The 18,131-nt window shown below is 41.5% G+C and overlaps 1 protein-coding gene across 3 annotated transcripts in view; it reads left to right on the top strand.

Annotated features, from left to right (window-relative positions):
* The window catches only part of lrp1ba (low density lipoprotein receptor-related protein 1Ba), a 470,228-nt gene that overhangs the window by 440,686 nt on the left and 11,411 nt on the right, over positions 1-18,131 (top strand). For all 3 annotated transcript variants that reach the window (XM_017353408.4, XM_021469578.3, XM_073937439.1), the window contains 4 exons: positions 561-725; positions 4,917-5,078; positions 8,803-8,977; positions 10,294-10,398. In XM_017353408.4, the coding sequence (XP_017208897.1) occupies positions 561-725; positions 4,917-5,078; positions 8,803-8,977; positions 10,294-10,398 (607 nt within the window). The remainder of the gene's footprint in view (positions 1-560; positions 726-4,916; positions 5,079-8,802; positions 8,978-10,293; positions 10,399-18,131) is intronic.

Genomic DNA, 18,131 nt, shown 5'->3' with positions numbered 1-18,131 from the left:
CTTTAATTTAGAGAATTATAAAATACATGTTTTCAAAAAGTAAAAAACAAAGTCTTTATTTACAAAAAGGGTGCTTTTTTTGTTTTGTTTTTTAATTCTAAATAATAGCTTTACTTTTTACTTTAAGGCAATAGCTTTAGTACTGTAGTACTAAATATCCAATTTACAACAAGGCACATAAATAAATTACATCCTGATCTTTTTTTATTATTATTATAATTGTTGTTTTCTTGTGCATTTAAAGAAGAACAATCTTTCATTTATTGATGGGTTTTGTTAATTAAAATGAAATGTATAAATCACTAATTGTTAAACAGATAGGACAAAAAACAATATTAGCTTATTTTCTTCCCTCAACTCTCTGATTGGTGGAATATCTGCACAGCATCATGGGTAATGTAGTTTTCACCACAAATTCACCTGTTAACCACTTTGACGAAGCAAACAAATTCTCTGCGCTGACAGCAGGTTTTGTCTTTACATATTAATGCTTCATCCTTAAAGTTGTAATTTAATTTGTAGAATATGATGGAATTGAACAGGTTTTACTTGTGTTTTAGGAGATCTGTGTCGTCCTGCCTGTGAGAATGGAGGTCGGTGTATCACTAATGAACGAGGGGAATCCCGCTGTTTTTGTTGGCCAAATTACTCTGGTGAACGCTGTGAAATCAGCCACTGTAAAGACTTCTGTCTTAATGGAGGAACCTGCACTGGATCTCCACTAGGTTGGCACTGTTTTTTTGTTTATTCACCGTCTATAAATGGGTTAATTCATTCATTCATTTTCTTTTTTGGCTTAGTTCCTTTATTAATCTGCACAGCCGAGGCTCGAACTAGCGACCTTCTTGCTGTGAGGTGACAGCACTACCTACTGCACCACCGTGTCACCCCAATGTGTTAATTTCAAATGTAAAAGAGGCCAGAAACACCATTTTGAATTCTGCTCCAAAGGAGCCGTACACAAACATGTTTTATTTACTCGCATGTACTCATATTTTTCACTGTAAGAAAATCAAGGAGTTTAAAATATAACTCAATACTTTAGATCTCCATGCACATTCTGCTGAAAGGTTGGAAAAGTCCTTGACCTTGAAATACTGTAGATTTCAGTATCTAAAGCTTGAAAAATATATATATTTATTGAGACTCACAGTTACACAGTTACAAAATATATTTCATATTTATATTTAATCCTACATTCAATCAAGTATTTATTCATTTATTTATTTAGGACACCATTTGTTTTAATTTAAATTCTAATTTATTATGATAAAAGTTGTTTGAACATTAAAATAATGTTACATTTTGCAATTTGTTTCTTTTAAAAAGAAATAAATAATTATTCAGTTTGATATGTATATGCATTTTAAGCATTTTTACTGAAACAGTGCTAAAATAGTAATAATAATAATTATAATAAACTAGAGGTATAATAGATCACAAATCTCACGGTTCGGATCACACTACAGATATTGGGTCATGGATCAAACCATTTTCGGATCAGCAAAAAAAATTTGATGGTTGTTTGTCGCCACCCATTGGTTACACAATGTAATTGCTACAACATTCGCCAGCATCAAGTTCCATTAAACGGGGATTTTAATCTTTATCATAAACATCAGTGTTTATATCTGAGCTATAAACTGTTATCCCAGTACTTCTGTGTTATTTAATTGTTTGTAAAGAACTGAAAAAAAGTGTAAAAACTGAATCTCTCTCGATCAAACGCAGATTTTAATGCAGCGCTTAGCAGGATTAATAAACATGTGCAACTCATTATTGTCATTAATCGTTCATCTTGTGCGGGTTTAAAATGAGATTGCGATCTTTTATCGTTTAATTGTGCAGCTTAAACTGAACGCATTAATGCAGGCTAAACAAACAGAAAACACAGAAAACATCTTTAAACAATAGCCTAAGAAAGCATTTAGGTAGATCGCACCAGAACTTTTCCATTAACATTATATTTTTCAGGGAAGCCAAATTGCTTTCATACACGTGATTTGAATTACGCGGGAATTACAAATTCAAAAAAAGTTGTTAATCCATGGATCACGTGCGTTCCAAACTGTGGGTTGTGATTTGTTGCACCTCTTATAATAATAATAATAATAATAATAATAATGATTGGTTATATTGAAAAATAAATATAATTATTATTTTCATATGAGAAAAAAATATTAAACTTAAAACAATAAACAAGTTAAAAATGCGGTATAAACATTTACCTAATAATAATAATAATAATAATTCCTTACATTTATATAGCACTTTTCTGGGCACTCAAAGCGCTTTACACAATGGGGGGAATCTCCTCATCCACCACCAGTGTGCAGCATCCACCTGGATGATGCGACGGCAGCCATTTTGCGCCAGACCGCACACCACACACCAGCTGAGTTGGAGACAGTGATGCAGCCAATTGAATATGGGGATGGTTAGAAGGCCATGATGGACAAAGGCCAGTGGGCAGATTAGGCCAGGATACTCTTTTCGAAGGACATCCTGGAATTTTTAACGACCACAGAGAGTCGGGACCTCGGTTTAACGTCTCATCCGAAAGACGGCGCTCACTGAGACCACACCCACACAGACCACAGGTTGGGCGCCCCCTGCTGGCCTCACTAGCACCACTTCCGGCAGCAACCTAGCTTTACCATGTGGTCTCCCACCCAGGTACTGACCGGGCGCAGCCCTGCTTAGCTTCAGTGGGTGACCATGTGATAGTTGCAGAGAGCTAACTGCCGGCCAGAGAGCTAGCTGCCGGCTATAAACATACGGTTAAGTCTTTTTAAAACTGGTTGTATATACACACTGTTATATTCAACAGAACAGCATGAACATCCAGCTAACCGACTTTTGCCTTCGACACAAAAAATAACAAATAATGACAGAATTTTCATTCTCTGGTTCACCCAAACTAAAAATGTTAGGCAATATTAGTGATTTTGGACATATAATTAGACAATCTGTAATAGTTACCGTTAATGCACATTCTTGAACTTCTGAGTGTCATTTTTTTTGTCATCGTCTGTTTTTGGAGACAGCCAATGTTCCTGTAAGCATAACGTTTGCAGAAAACACGTCATGATGAAGCAGTTGCGTAAATCAGTGCTCTCTTTTAGCATTTTGGCAGCAAGCAGAAGCTGGAAGGAGATCAGTTGGAGTTTGCTAGCGTCTGAAAACCAGGCCGGATTGTTTCTGTTGGCATTTTTTCTGTTAAAAACTGTCATTGTGAGCAGCTGGCAGATGGAAATCAAGCCAGCCGATGTACAGTAAAGCTCTGTCAGATTCTGTTGACTAACACTAGCCTAGCACCCTGTCATTTGCATGATTAGCCTGGAAAGTCGTCTTGAAGAAGTCGTCCTGACTGTGAGGTTTTTCTTTTTGTCCTTATGTCAGTCTATGATTTGTCAAATGTGTTTATGTGATATTATAAGTTTTTAATGACGTTGTGTGAATCATATAATGGTGAATGTGTTTTGGGTTAAATACAGAAGAAATAGAAATGTTTACTGATCAATATTTATGGATTAAGGAACATCTGAAATATCTATGATGAAAAAAAGGATATTTAAAAAATTACTGATAAAAGAAGGAAAATAATTGTTAAAATATTGTATGAGGAGTAAATTTGTGTAAATCACAGTATGCATAATGCAATATGACTACAAAAAATAAAACATAAATGTTCAATTATAAATATATAAAATCTTAAAGTTAAATAAAAATTCAATTATAGTTGTGCATGGAGTAAATGTTTTAAAATGTATATACACATTCAAAAATGTAATGTTTTGTTCAGGGGAAAATGTTAAGATGAAAAAGTTTCAGAAATATTTAATTATTTACATATTAGATATGACAGAATAAAATCATTGTATTTAATTTATTTAATAAATAATTTCTAATTTATTTACATACTATTGACATTATTTTATAAAACAAACCGTTGAATCGGACAAATCGGTATCGTTTCAGTAGTAGATCATAACCGGTTATTACGTACTGACCTCATTTATCTCATATGTCGTTGTAGTTTACTATAAAGAAAGCTGACTGCGAGTAATTAAAACACTTTAATTGCTTAAAAATGTAGAAACTGCACAATTCACTGCGTGCATGTTTGCTAGACAGTCTTTCACTGTCTGACACTGAAGTTATTTCACTGCGATTGAGAAAATGAAAGTAAACTCCATTTCTCTCTCTCTCACTGTGGCTCTTTGACCTACTGGCGTGACTTTTCCTCTCACTCGGCTTTTACAGCATTACTTCTAGAGACAGACACGAGCATGTGTCTGCAGAGCGAGTTTTCTCCACCATGTCTATCATGGATCAGCTGTGATCGCCGCTGCCGGGACAAAATTGTATTACAAATAATATATAAATAAATGTATACATTATAAGACAGAAATTCTTGTGTTGTAAGGTAAAATATAAAATTGTTTATGGAAAGCATCTTCAATGAATCGTGATGCAATGAGATGTCGAATTGAACTGAATTGATGGCATAATCGTAACCGAACTATATATGTATATTTTATATAAATATTTAGCTTTTGGTTTTTTTAATGCATAATATTTAGTCATTTTATTTATTTTTTTGTGGATGGACTATTATAAATTTGTCATTACACAATATTTTTACACAGTGAGTACACACATCATAACACACATTGCAAATACAAACAAACAAGCATTATTTTGGATGCAGTTAATCATTTGACAGCACTAATATTTACTTAATTAAAAAGTGAAAGCGAAAGCAGCCTGCAAACATTTCTGACCTTCTCTTGTAGTCTTAATGAAATGTTCAGTTTGTTTAGGTAGTTCTGCAGATATACAAAACCGACAGAGCGTGTGTGTGTTTACTGTCTCTCTCTCTCTCTCTCTCTTTCTCTTTTTGTGTGTTGTAGGGAAGGCCACGTGTCGCTGTGCTCTGGGCTTCAGTGGTTCTCTGTGTGAGCAAAGGTTGTGTGATGGTTTCTGTCTGAATGGAGGCTCCTGTGACGTGACTCTGGGAAATCAGCCTGTGTGTCAGTGTCCAGCTGAGTACACCGGAGAGCGCTGTCAACAACGTCAGTAGCAAAATATAACACTAATAAACCAATTAACTCTTTGCTAGCATTCAAAAATCCTAGCAGCAGGGTTGCCATGTTTTCTCAACAAAAACATCCCAATGGCCCCTAAAAATATCGGAAATTATATTCCAACTTGCACAATCACTAAAACCCTGACTCAGTGTGACTGAGATGGAGGGTATAATGCGTTCTAAAATGCCATTTTAAAGCCAAAAAACACATATAAATAGTACACTTGTATGAACAAAATCTAGACTGCTGGCATGACCATGCATTCACAATGGTACGAACCGTTATAAGGGTCCAAAACATATTACATATTATTTTTATTATTAATATTTGTTTAATCTAAGATACAAATCAATGCAAACTCTGTTCCACTATTTAAGGAAAACCCTTCCAAACACATAAACTTGTATATGGTTTACAAGGACTCAAAAGGTGTAATGTATTTTATAATTATTTTGAATTGTAGGGACACACATAGGATGTACCCTAACCATCTTAAAAGAGTACAGCTAAGTCATACCCGTGTCATTGTACAACTTTGTGTCCCTGTAAACCACATAAGCCTGAACACACACACACTTAGACAAATACTTGTACATGGTTTACAAGGACTCCATAGGCACAAGGTATTTTATAAGCATTTTGAATTACAGGGACACACATACAATATACCCTAACCAGCTTAAAAGAATAAAACAGTCATATCCATGTCATTATGCAACTTTATGTCCCTGTAAACCACATAAACCTGTACACACACACACACACACACACACTCATACTTGTACATAGTTTACAGGGACTCCATAAGCGTAATGTAATTTATAAGCATTTTGAATTACAGGAACACACATAGGACATACCCCAACAAGCTTAAAAAAGTACAACTAAGTCATTCATTGCCAAGTCATTATACAGCATTGTGTCTCTGTAAACCACATAATCCTGTAAACACACACATACGTGTACATGGTTTACAGGGACTCCATAGGCATAATGTATTAAGCATTTTGAATTACAGGTACACACTTAGGACATACCCTAACCAGCTACAACTAAGTCATACTCATGTCATCATACAAATTTGTCTCTGTAAATCACAGAAACCTGTACACACGCACATACTTGCACATGATTTATGGGGACTCCATAGGCATAATGTATTTTTACTGTAAAAGCTGCTTATTATATGGCCCGTTCCCAACCCTACACCTAAACCCAATCCTCTTTTGGAACCACTGACAGATTTTGAATTGCAAAAGATCACCTTAAGTATAATTTTTAAGCATTCTGAACTGCAGGGACACACCTTGGACATGCCCTAAACCTTAACCCTAATAAGCTTAATAGAGCATAAGTTAATAGATTTAATTAAAGGTAATTAAATAGAGTTAATAGAGTTAATTAAATAAGCATAAGTTAATAAGCATAAGTTAATAGAGTTAATTAAAGTTAATAAAACTAAGTTACACTGATATCATTATACAACTTTGTGTCCCTGTAATCCACGTAAACCCATAAATACACACAAATATAGTTTTTAACTTTCTTCGTGAGAGATCAAGCATTAATCAGGGGTATCAAATCCCACTATAATTTACAACCTTCTTTCAGTCATTTACGATGCTGATAGACAATCACTCATGTCATAAGACTCTCCATCACTCATCTTTTACTGCTTCTAATGGCAATTTGGCATCTACAAATTACCTTATTTTATCCATTGTGACTAAAATGGATTATCTTTAATTCAGTAGGTGAAGAAAGGATTAAAACAAAAGTGATGTAAAATGACAGAGCGAAAATAAAGTCCACATATACTGTAGTTTAATTTGACCTGCTAGCACTTATTGGTTTTATCTAAACAATTTGTTTGAGGGTTGTAAGTAAACCTTTCTAGAAAATCTGTTAGGAAAACAGCTGTGAGTAAAATTAACCCTGTGGCTGTTCTAGTGCACTACCTACCTAGGGAGCACTGTAGGCTCCTGCGGAAATGTCTCTGTTGTTCCTCTCAGATGACACAGAATGCATTACAAAACGCCTGAAAGAGACTGAATTATCACAGCAGGGGTCTATAAAAAGACACCTCCGTATCAACCTCCGTATTTGTATATTAGAGAGAGAGACACCAGTGGAAAAGTGAAGACTGTAGAAATGAAGGAAAAAATGGTCTTTCATGCCATATTAAGAAACCTCGTAAAGAGACAGTGTCTTAAACATTAAAATGTTATTAAAATATGTTTCTATTTTCCATTAAATTACATCCAATTAAACAGGAAGTAAAGAACTGCAATAAAATGTGAATGCCCAATAATAACATGCCATCCTACTATTCTCACAATCACACCAAACAATCTCCTATTAGATTAGCAAGTTGCAAAAGAGCTTATTTGCATATACTTATAAAGGTATAGCGAAACAGTCTAAAACACTCGATTAGCAAATGTAATGTGAATGGGAAGCTGACAAGGGAGTGCGGATCCAAATTCAGATTCATTAAGAATAGTCAGGCAAGTAGTGGTCAACACAGTGGCAAATCCAGAGTCGTAGTCAAAAACACAGGTGATATGTCAGAACAGGCAGGCAGCAGACAACATAAACAAACAAGACGAGGGTCAAAAACACGGCAAAGCAAGGCAAGGAAAATGTGTTGTAATGTCACAAAACTGTAAAACAAGACTCAACAACAGTGTGTGTGTGTGTGCGTGTGTGCGTGTGTGCGTGCGTGCGTGCGTGTGTGTGTGTGTGTGTTATCTTTATAGTCCTTGTAATCAGTCTTTGAGCAGCTCCCAGCTGTGTGAATGTAATAAATCGTGATCCAGAACAGGTGTGTGTGGTGCATGACTGGATCTGTAGTCCATGTAACAGTGGATTTGTAGTTCTTTAGCAATCTGTGTTTTTACCAGCGCTCTGTAAGGATTACATCGCTGGTGATTGTGACAGCAAACCACAACAGAGCTTATTTGGATATAATTCTAAAGGCGCAGTAAGAAAAGACTGATTTGCACTGAAAATGCAACAATAATAATTTGCTTCTAGGCCATTTGACAGTTTTGTATGAGAAACTGAAGTAATTAAGAGACATTCAACCAGAAATGTACATTTTCACTCATAAAAATGTGACAGGGCATGACCTTTAAGCTTGTCCTCCTCAACAAAATCTATAATAATCAATCAAAACAAACACATTTAATTACATTTAATGCAAATATGACTGACAGAAACATGGGGACACTTGTAAATAGTATTTATTTGTGGATTGTGTTTATAATTTTGTTTTTAATCAATTGATGTGAATGATAACAACTTAAACTTTGCTATTTCTGAAGTTTGTACTTCTAAATAGCAGTTTTTACCATAACAAAACTATTAAAGCTGTAAGTTTAATTGGGATGAGGATGAGGACAATGACAGGGTTTGTACATTTGTAGTGTTTAATAAAGAAAAAAAAAATCAGAGAACCAAATGAATGATAAATTGTATTTCTTTACAGAACAACTCACAGAAAATCAACAATCAGTCCATTTTAGACATTTTTGAGATGAAATACTTTTTATTCACTGTATTTATGTTTTAATTTCAGAGACAGATAATGTATGTTTATGGTAGAATGTCCCTTAAGTTGTTCTAATAGGTTGTTAAAATAGGATGAAAAATTTTGATGAGCATAATAATGGTCCTAATAATTGTCTGTCTTTGTTTGTGGTGTCAGATATTTGCCATCATTATTGCGCACACTCTAAAGGCTGCACACTGTCCAGCTCGGGACACGTGGAATGTGTTTGTCCCACAAGATACGAGGGCTCCAAATGTGAGACAGACCGATGTGTTCGCTGCCGAGGAGCTCCATGTATCGTAGATGAAGAGACTGGAGATGTCGCCTGCAAGTCAGTACTGTTACAGTTCAGATAATTTTATGCTTATTTGTTGATATACTGTAATGTTAGTAGTAGATGGAGGAAGTGTTATGAATAGTAATTGTTTTTGGAGTTTAAGGATGATCCGCGTCATGTAATGTTTTGTAAACTTCTGTTTTGGAAGTATGCAAAACATAATATCATTTTATTATAGAATTTAATTAATTAATTGTGTTTTTGTTTATTTAATTATTTTGTGTATTTATTTATTTATTTATTTTATGCATTTAATTCCTTATTTTGTGTATGTATTTGTTTATATATTGATTTATTTTGTGTATTTATTTTCTTATTTTGTTTTGTGTTTTTATTTATTTATTTATTTATGTAGTTAGTTATTTATTTATTTTGATTTTGTTTATTTATTATGTGTATTTATTTGTTTAATTATTATTCTGTGTATTTATTAATGGTATTAAATTAAGTGTACATTACATTATATTATATTATATTATATTATATTATATTATATTATATTATATTATATTATATTATATTATATTATATTATATTATATTATATTATACAACAAATCTCAATCACAATATCACAAAAGTTAGTAAATTATTTTACACATATTATTAAAATTGTTAATTGTGTTTTACTGTACAAATATTTTGTAAGTACCGTACACACCTATTATATGAAATTATTAATTAATTAATTTATAATAAACATAAGTACATAAATATGAAAGTAGCATTTGACTTAAAATGTACAAAAAATATATATATAATATTATATATTTTTTTTATTTATAATATATAATAGTATTTATAGTTATTGTATTATTTCTGTTATCATTTCCATATTGTTTTGTATTATTCTACATATGTTTTTTTTATTATGTAATGTTTGTCATACTTCTGTTTTGGAACCCCAGCATATTTATAAATATGTTCTATTATATGTATTTTATTTATTAATTTATTTATTTTTCATTTGTTTGTTTGTTTAAGAATTTATTTATTAGAAGTTTATTCATTTAGCAATTTATTTATTTAGCAATTTATTTATTTATTTATTAAGCAGTTTATTTAACAATGTATTTATTTAGGAGTTTATTTAGTAGTTTATTTTTTAGCAGTTTATTTATTTAGCAGTTTATTTATATATTTAGTAATATATTTATTAAGCAGATTATTTATTTATTAAGCAATTTATTTATTTATTTAGCAGTTTATATTTTTATTGTTTAGTATAATAATAATAATAATAATAATAATAAAAAATAAAAAAAACGTTCTCCTGAGTGTGTTCCCCAGTGTTGTTGTGTATGTTTGCAGCTGTACGAATGGCAGGATTGCAGCCAGCTGTCAGCTGTGTGACGGATACTGTTATAACGGAGGAACCTGCCACCTCGACTCTGAAACTGGCCTGCCGTTCTGTCAGTGAGTCACGTCTTAATAGCTTTCTATAGCAACAAATTGCCCGTCGTTATTTAGATTCATTCATTTTAAATTGCTCCCTCCGGCAGCCACTTTAATAGGATTTTTTTTTCCTGACTGTAGAGGATGAATGTTTTGTAAAGGTGAACAGGAGAGAAGAGTATTATAGCAAAAGACTGAATTATCACAGCAGGGGTCCATAATCTGACACTTAAATCGACCTCCATATTTGTAAATTAGAGCGGGAAAGAGAAGACTGTAAAAACGAAGAAAAAAGTCAATTTATGCCATATAAGGAAATCTTTTAAAGGGACAGTACACTTAAAAAAAAAAGTCATGCCACATGTGTCTTAAATTCATTTTTCTCCGCGATGCACATTCACAATGTTTTTGAAGAACAGAACAGATGTTGCCTTTAATTTTCAAATAAATTACAATGAACATGTTCGAAGCTTTTCTTGCCAAAAATGCTGATGTGTTATAAAGTATTGTAAAACTTGAGCTATTTAAAATTTTGTCTTCTAAGGTGTCTAAAGCCATTTTATAGTTTTGTTTGAGAAAGGGAAGAAATTAAATCGCTTAAGGTTCAGATTTGTGAATGAATTAAATCCAATGATTCAAATCCATTTGTGAACCGAATCGGTTGATTCAATGACAAGATGAGACCCAAAAGGAGGATTATATATAAATGAATTATTCATGTTACTTTTCTCACAAACTATGTGAGTTCATCAAATGTTAGCCAATCATATTGGAGGTCATTTGCATCTAGCCATAATAGTACAGTGGTAAAATATGTCAAATTTAAAGCGACTGTGCACAGTAAATTAGAATATTTAAATATCTAAATTCCATCCCAAACTGGTCTAACTGTATTTTTGAGATAAATAAATAAATACAGTTCATGTAACTTAATAATGTAATCTCAATTATAAAAAGTGTAGCTTTGAAGCTTTATTAAAATTGTAGATTCACTTTAAAGTTAATAATGTTTTTTGAAAAATAAAAAGTGTTTTATACAGTTTATTTTGTAGATTGTAAGATTCTTGGAGCTTGGGTAGTCACGATACTGGAATTCGGTACCAATCGATACTGGAATTTTAAAAACGTTCGAGGTTACAGAAGTAACCCTTCGTTCCCTGAGGAGGGGAACGGAAGTGCCATGAATGGGAGGATTCGGATCAGAAGCCGCTTATCTGGAGAGTATTGAACGGGCCAATGAATGAAATTAATTGGCAGCGTAAGCTTGCACAGGTGTGCGACATCTGCAATTATCTCAGCATATAAGCACACCTGAAGCCAGCAGACGCCATCCTTTTAAGCTGAAGAGACTTTCAAACAGCTAAGGGACAGTCATTATGGCGACGGAATATGGCACTTCCGTTCCCCTCCTCGGGGAATGAAGGGTTACTTCTGTAACCTCGAACGTTCCCCTTCGGTTGGGGAACTTCAGTGCCATGAATGGGAGAAATATGGAAAGCGCCATAATGACTGCACCTTACCAACACCCCCGATGAGGAGATAGTCAAGCAAGCGTGACGCACCCACATCATGGGGGGCGCGGTCCTCCAACGTGTCCCTGGCCCTAATTTATCCTACTTCAACAGAAGTTTTACGGATTTAGATATATTTTTTGGGAAGTCGTGAGCATCTAGATAATTCTAGGAAATACGACAGTACGTTGGGAAGCGTGCAATCCCGATAGGGAGGACGCTGCGGAGGCCATCCGTTACCCAAGGGGGGGATAGATGGCAGAATTTACATATGGACTAGCCCTAAAAAGGGGGAGTACGCATAGCAAAAGAGTGGTTAGCGGAGAGGGAAGACACGGGTCCGCCCAGGGGGGGGACTTAACCGTGGCGGAATAAGCATATGGGATCGCCTAGTGGGGATCACGCATAGCAGGCACCTATACCCAAAACGCGGGCTGACCAGCGGGCAGACCTACAACGTAGTGGGCCAGCAAGTGACTCCTCCGCTGAGTCAGTGCTGGGGGCCACAGAGGAATCTGCAGGGCTCACCTGACGGGGAACTTTACTGACAGATAAAAAAGGCGCACGTACCTCCGTGTTAGGGAGAATGGCGCAGCAAGCGTGTTTCAACACCCTACCGAGTTGTCTCCTCAATCACCAAAGGGTTACCTAATACCCTTGAGGAAACCGGATCCACTCGCAGATTGTAAAACCTTGCAAATGTGTTGGGTGTCGCCCAGCCCGCAGCTCTACAGATGTCTGTTAGAGAGGCGCCGCGTGCACGCGCCCAAGAGGATGCAATGCTCCGAGTGGAGTGTGCACGTACTCCCGGGGGACACGGCTGACCTCGACTCGAATAAGCGAGTGAAATGGCATCCACAATCCAGTGGGATAATCTTTGTTTCGATACGGCACTTCCCTGCTGCCGACCGCCATAACAGACAAAGAGCTGCTCAGATGATCTAAAATTCTGAGTACGGTCCACATAAATGCGCAGAGCGCGAACTGGACAAAGTAAAGAAAGGGCTGGGTCTGCCTCCTCCGGGGGCAGCGCTTGCAGGTTCACTACCTGATCTCTAAAGGGGGTGGTAGGAACCTTGGGCACATAACCGGGATTCCAGGCACGAGTCACTGACCGAAAATGCCTCCAGGTCCCCGACCCTCTTGATGGAGGCCAACGCAACCAGCAGAGCTGTCTTCAGGGACAGAAATCTTAGAGATACTGATTCGAGTGGCTCAAAGGGATCGGATCGCAGACTCGTGAGAACGAGGGCGAGATCCCAAGAGGGCATGAGAGGGGGGCGAGAAGGATTAATTCGCCTAGCACCCCTAAGGAACTGGATGACCAGGTTATGCTTTCCCACGGTGCCGCCAGCTACCGCGCTATGATAAGCGGAGATGGCGGCCACGTAAACCTTGAGAGTGGAGGGCGACAGCCTGCTGTCCAACTTCTCTTGAAGGAAAGAGAGCACAACACTAATCTGGCAATTTCGGGGGTCTTCTCTGCGAGAGACGCACCATTCAGTGAATAGACTCCACTTCAGGGCGTAGGCGCGCCTCGTGGAGGGGGCTCTAGCCTGAGTGATGGTATTAACCACCGCAGTCGGTAGGTTACCTAAGTCTTCCTCGCGTCTAGGGACCACACGTGGAGGTTCCAAAGATCGGGGCGAGGGTGCCAGATGGTGCCCTGTCCCTGAGAGAGTAGGTCCTCTCTCAAAGGGATCCGCCAGGGGAGGGCCGTCGCGAGGAGTGAGAGCTCTGATATCCAGGTCCGGTTGGGCCAAAGGGGCGCAACTAGCAGAACCTGTTCCTTGTCCTCCCTGACCTTGCACAGAAACTGCGCGAGCAGGCTCACTGGGGGAAACGCATACTTGCGCATGCCCCGAGGCCAGCTGTGGGCCAGTGCATCCATGCCGAGAGAGCCCTCGGTCAGGGAAAAAAAACAACTGGCAGTGAGCGTTCTCGGGGGAAGCAAACAGATCGATCTGGGCCTCCCCGAATCGCGCCCATATCAGCTGAACAGACTCGGGGTGGAGTCTCCATTCTCCAGGGCGTAACAGCTGTCGTGAGAGCGCATCGGCTGCACGATTGAGCGTGCCTGGGACGTGAATGGCGCGCAGCGATTTCAGCCGCGGGTGACTCCAGAGGAGCAGACGGCGGGCGAGCTGAGACATGCGGCGAGAGCGCATACCCCCCATGCGGTTGATATACGCCGCCGCCGCCATACTGTCCGTCCTGACCAGCACGTGTTGCCGCTCCAGCACCGGTAAAAAGCGGTGGAGAGCGAGGAACACTGCCAACAGCTCTAGGCGATTGATATGCCAATGCAGCTGGGCACCCTTCCAGAGGCCCGCAGCCGCATGCCCGTGACACACGGCCCCCCAACCCGTGTTGGAAGCGTCTGTTGAAACAACAACATGGCTGGACGCCTGTCCTAGAGGCACACCGGCCTGTAGGAACGAGGGGTCGTTCCAAGGGCTGAGGGCGCGGCGACACAGCGCAGTAACCGAGACCCGGTGTGTGCCCGCGTGCCATGCGCGTCTGGGGACCCGATCGTGAAGCCAGTGCTGAAGTGGTCTCATATGGAGCAACCCGAGCGGCGTGACGGCGGCTGCGGATGCCATATGCCCCAGGAGCCTCTGAAAGAACTTCAGTGGGACCACTAGTTTGCTGTCGAGCTCCCTCAGACAGTTCAGCAACAGGCGAGCGCATTCCTCGGAGAGGTGCGCTACCATGGTGATCGAGTCCAGCTCCATCCCGAGAAAAGAAATCCTCTGCACGGGGGCGAGTTTGCTCTTTTCTCGGTTGACCTGAAGCCCCAGTAGGCGGAGATGCCGAAGCACCTCGTCCCTGTGCATAATCAATTGCTCCCGCGAGTGGGCTAAAATCAGCCAGTCGTCGAGATAATTGAGTATGCGAATGCCCGCGAGCCGAAGGGGTGCTAGGGCACCCTCCGCGAGTTTGGTGAAGACCCGCGGAGACAGAGAGAGCCCGAAGGGGAGGACCTTGTACTACCACGCTCGACCCTCGAACGCAAACCGCAGAAATTGGCGGTGGCGTGGAAGAATGGAGACATGGAAATACGCGTCCTTCAGGTCTATGGCTGCAAACCAATCCTGAGGACGAACGCATTGGAGAATGCGCCTCTGCGTGAGCATTCTGAACGGCAGCCTGTGCAGACAGCGGTTCAAAACGCGCAGATCTAGGATTGGCCGTGACCCACCGCTCTTTTTGGGTACGATGAAGTATGGGCTGTAAAACCCACTCTCCATCTCGGCTGGAGGAACCGGCTCGATTGCACCCTTCGCCAGGAGGGCAGCAATCTCCTCTCGCAAGACAGGGGCGGACAGGGGGTTGACCCTGGAGAAATACATGCCCGTAAACTTGGGGGGCCGTTTCGCGAACTGAATCGCGTAACCGAGTCTGATTGTGCGTATGAGCCACCGCGAGGGGCTGGCCCGCGCTAACCAGGCAGGCAGAGCCCTCGCTAATGGAGTCATCGCTACAATCGCTGACGTACCAGCGGTGGGGCAGCGCGGAGTGGGTGTGCTGATCCGGGAAGCACGAGGGTCCCGCGGAAGAGCTGGAGGAGAGCGATTCGCTCTGGCTCCGCACCCTGACTCCGGAGAGGGGGCTGGAGGGCTGAGGGAAGGGAGACCGTCCCCCCAGCGCTCGTGAGCCACTGGCGAAGCACGTAGAGTCTGCGAGCCGGAAGGCAGCACGTCCCGGACTGGCAGAACTCGTGCAGTCACATCCGGGGAAGGGAAAAAGTGCTCTTTTACTGATGTTTTGGTGGCACTGAAAAGTACCGTTGTTATCGGGGCCCCGCCCTCCAGCGGGGAAAGAGCAAGTTTCCTCTTCTCCGGATGGCCTGTCTCAGGGACGCTTCGCGGTCCGTTTACCGGACTTAACGGCGCCCTGGGCAGGAGGGGCTGCCTGCTTTCGAGGTGTACGCCGCGCCCGCTTGGCCGGAGGCGCAGGCGGGGGCGGGGCAGCACTCGTTGGCGGGCGCCCTCGGCGAGGAACAGCGGAGGTGGATGGCTCGGCGGGCGGAGCGGGCTTACGGCCACGCCGATAGATGACATTGCCCATCGCATCCGACTGCTCTTTCACCGCCTTGAATTCCTGGGTGAATTCACCGACGGTGTCGCCGAACAGGCCAGCCTGGGATATGGGCGAGTCAAGAAAGCGAACTTTGTCAACATCGCGCATATCGGCCAGGTTTAGCCAGAGGTGGCGTTCCTGAACCACAAGTGTGGACATCGTCCTCCCCAGCGCACACGCGGCGGACTTAGTAGTCCTAAGAGCATAGTCGGTCGCGATGCGCAGCTCATGTAATAAGCTTGGGTTGGACCCGCCCTCGTGCAGCTCGGCCAGCGCCTGCGCTTGGTAGCGCTGGTAGGTGGCCATCGCGTGCAAAGCAGAAGCAGCCTGGCCCGCAGCCTTATAAGCTCTGGCTCCGAGGGAGGCAGACAACCTACAGGCTTTGGACGGGAGGCGAGGCAAACCCCGCCACGTAGAGGCGCCGCGCGGACAAAGATTGACCGCGATAGCGCGCTCCACTGACGGGATCGCCTCATACCCCCTGGCAGCTCCGCCGTCAAGGGCGGTGAGGGCGGAGGCACACGCAGCACGGGCAGAGAAAGGTGCCCTCCAAGACTGCGTGAGCCTACTGTGCACTTCCGGGAAGAAGGGGACGAGAGGCTTCGAAGGCTTCGCCTTCTGGTCCTCTACGTAGCACCCATCTAGTCGGTCCGGCCGCGGAGCTGGGGGATAAACCATCTCCAACCCCACGGCCGAAGCAGCCCGGGAAAGCACGGCTAACATGTCCGCTTCAGGATCCGATTTGACAGCGCTCACCTGCCCGGAGGGGGCGAGCGGGTCCGGATCTTCGTCGGACAGTGAAAGCCCACCCTCCGATGCCGCGGAGGACATCTGATCTCCGGTGTCAGCGAGTGTGAGAGCTACCATCTGGTTAGACGGATCACTCCCACTACCCGAAGCTTGGATGGAGCGCCGTGAGGAGCGAGAGGTCCGCGAGCCCGTGGGCGGCGGATTATCTCCCGCTGAAACCCTCAGATCTGCCCGAGCGCCCGCTGCTTTTTTAGAACAGGAGGCAACTGGGGTGGCTCGCTCTCTTGCGAAAGTTAGCCGCGATCTTAGCTGTGCAACGGTCATGGCATCGCAATGACGACATGAACCGCCCGCGAGCACCGCATTAACATGCTGGACCCCCAAACATGCAATGCAGTGATCGTGTCCATCATCCGGAGCCAGGAAACCCCCGCATCCATAAACGCACAGTCGGAGCGCCATCCTGAAAAGGACGTGCTGCACGACTGTGTTGCTCTTTTAGGAAAGTTTGCAACTATACGCACCGCTCTGGAGGACCGGACCCAAAGAACCGCAGGCAAGGGAGAAACCCAGCTCGACCGTCTGCCACCGCGAAGACCCACTCTGGACCGGGAGACACACTCGTTCGCTCTGAAGTGCTGATCAGCAAGAGGAACCCTCATCGACTCACTCAGAAAGGATCTGAAGCGAAAAGGATGGCGTCTGCTGGCTTCAGGTGTGCTTATATGCTGAGATAATTGCAGATGTCGCACACCTGCGCAAGCTTACGCTGCCAATTAATTTCATTCATTGGCCCGTTCAATACTCTCCAGATAAGCGGCTTCTGATCCAAATCCTCCCATTCATGGCACTGAAGTTCCCCAACCGAAGGGGAACGTCTATTTCTCACTAACATTTGAGCGCATTCTTAAACAGCGCTGATTTGCCATTTTGTTCACGTGCTCAACAGAAAGGACTGTGATTGGGCGTCATGGTCATCAGTACACCAAACTCATCGCTGTTTACTGTGTAACCACAGATATAGGGACACTGGAGCATTTTAAAGCTGCGATTTATCAGCGGATCGACATGAATTTGAAACGCTCCAGTGATGTTGAAACACTCAAATGTTAGCGGAAACAGATGTTTTTAAAATTTTAATATCGATTGGTACCTAATTCCAGTATCGTGACAACCCAACTTGAAGCAATATGATAAGTTTTGTGTGGGACAATTGTGGGGTAAACACTCGATTAGCCAATGGCAACATAGCTCTTTGCATATAGTTTTAAAAGTATGGTAGCAAAACAGTCCGAAACGCTCAACTAGCATGAAAAAAAATCAGCGCTCATTTGCATATCATTTTTAGGATACAGTTGTAAAACAGTCTGAAACACTCAATTAGCAAATAAAAAGAGCTCATTTGCATAT

The sequence above is a fragment of the Danio rerio genome, chromosome 22 (assembly GCF_049306965.1).
Source record: "Danio rerio strain Tuebingen ecotype United States chromosome 22, GRCz12tu, whole genome shotgun sequence".
NCBI lineage: Eukaryota > Metazoa > Chordata > Actinopteri > Cypriniformes > Danionidae > Danio > Danio rerio.
This window is presented reverse-complemented; position numbering and strand designations above follow the sequence as displayed.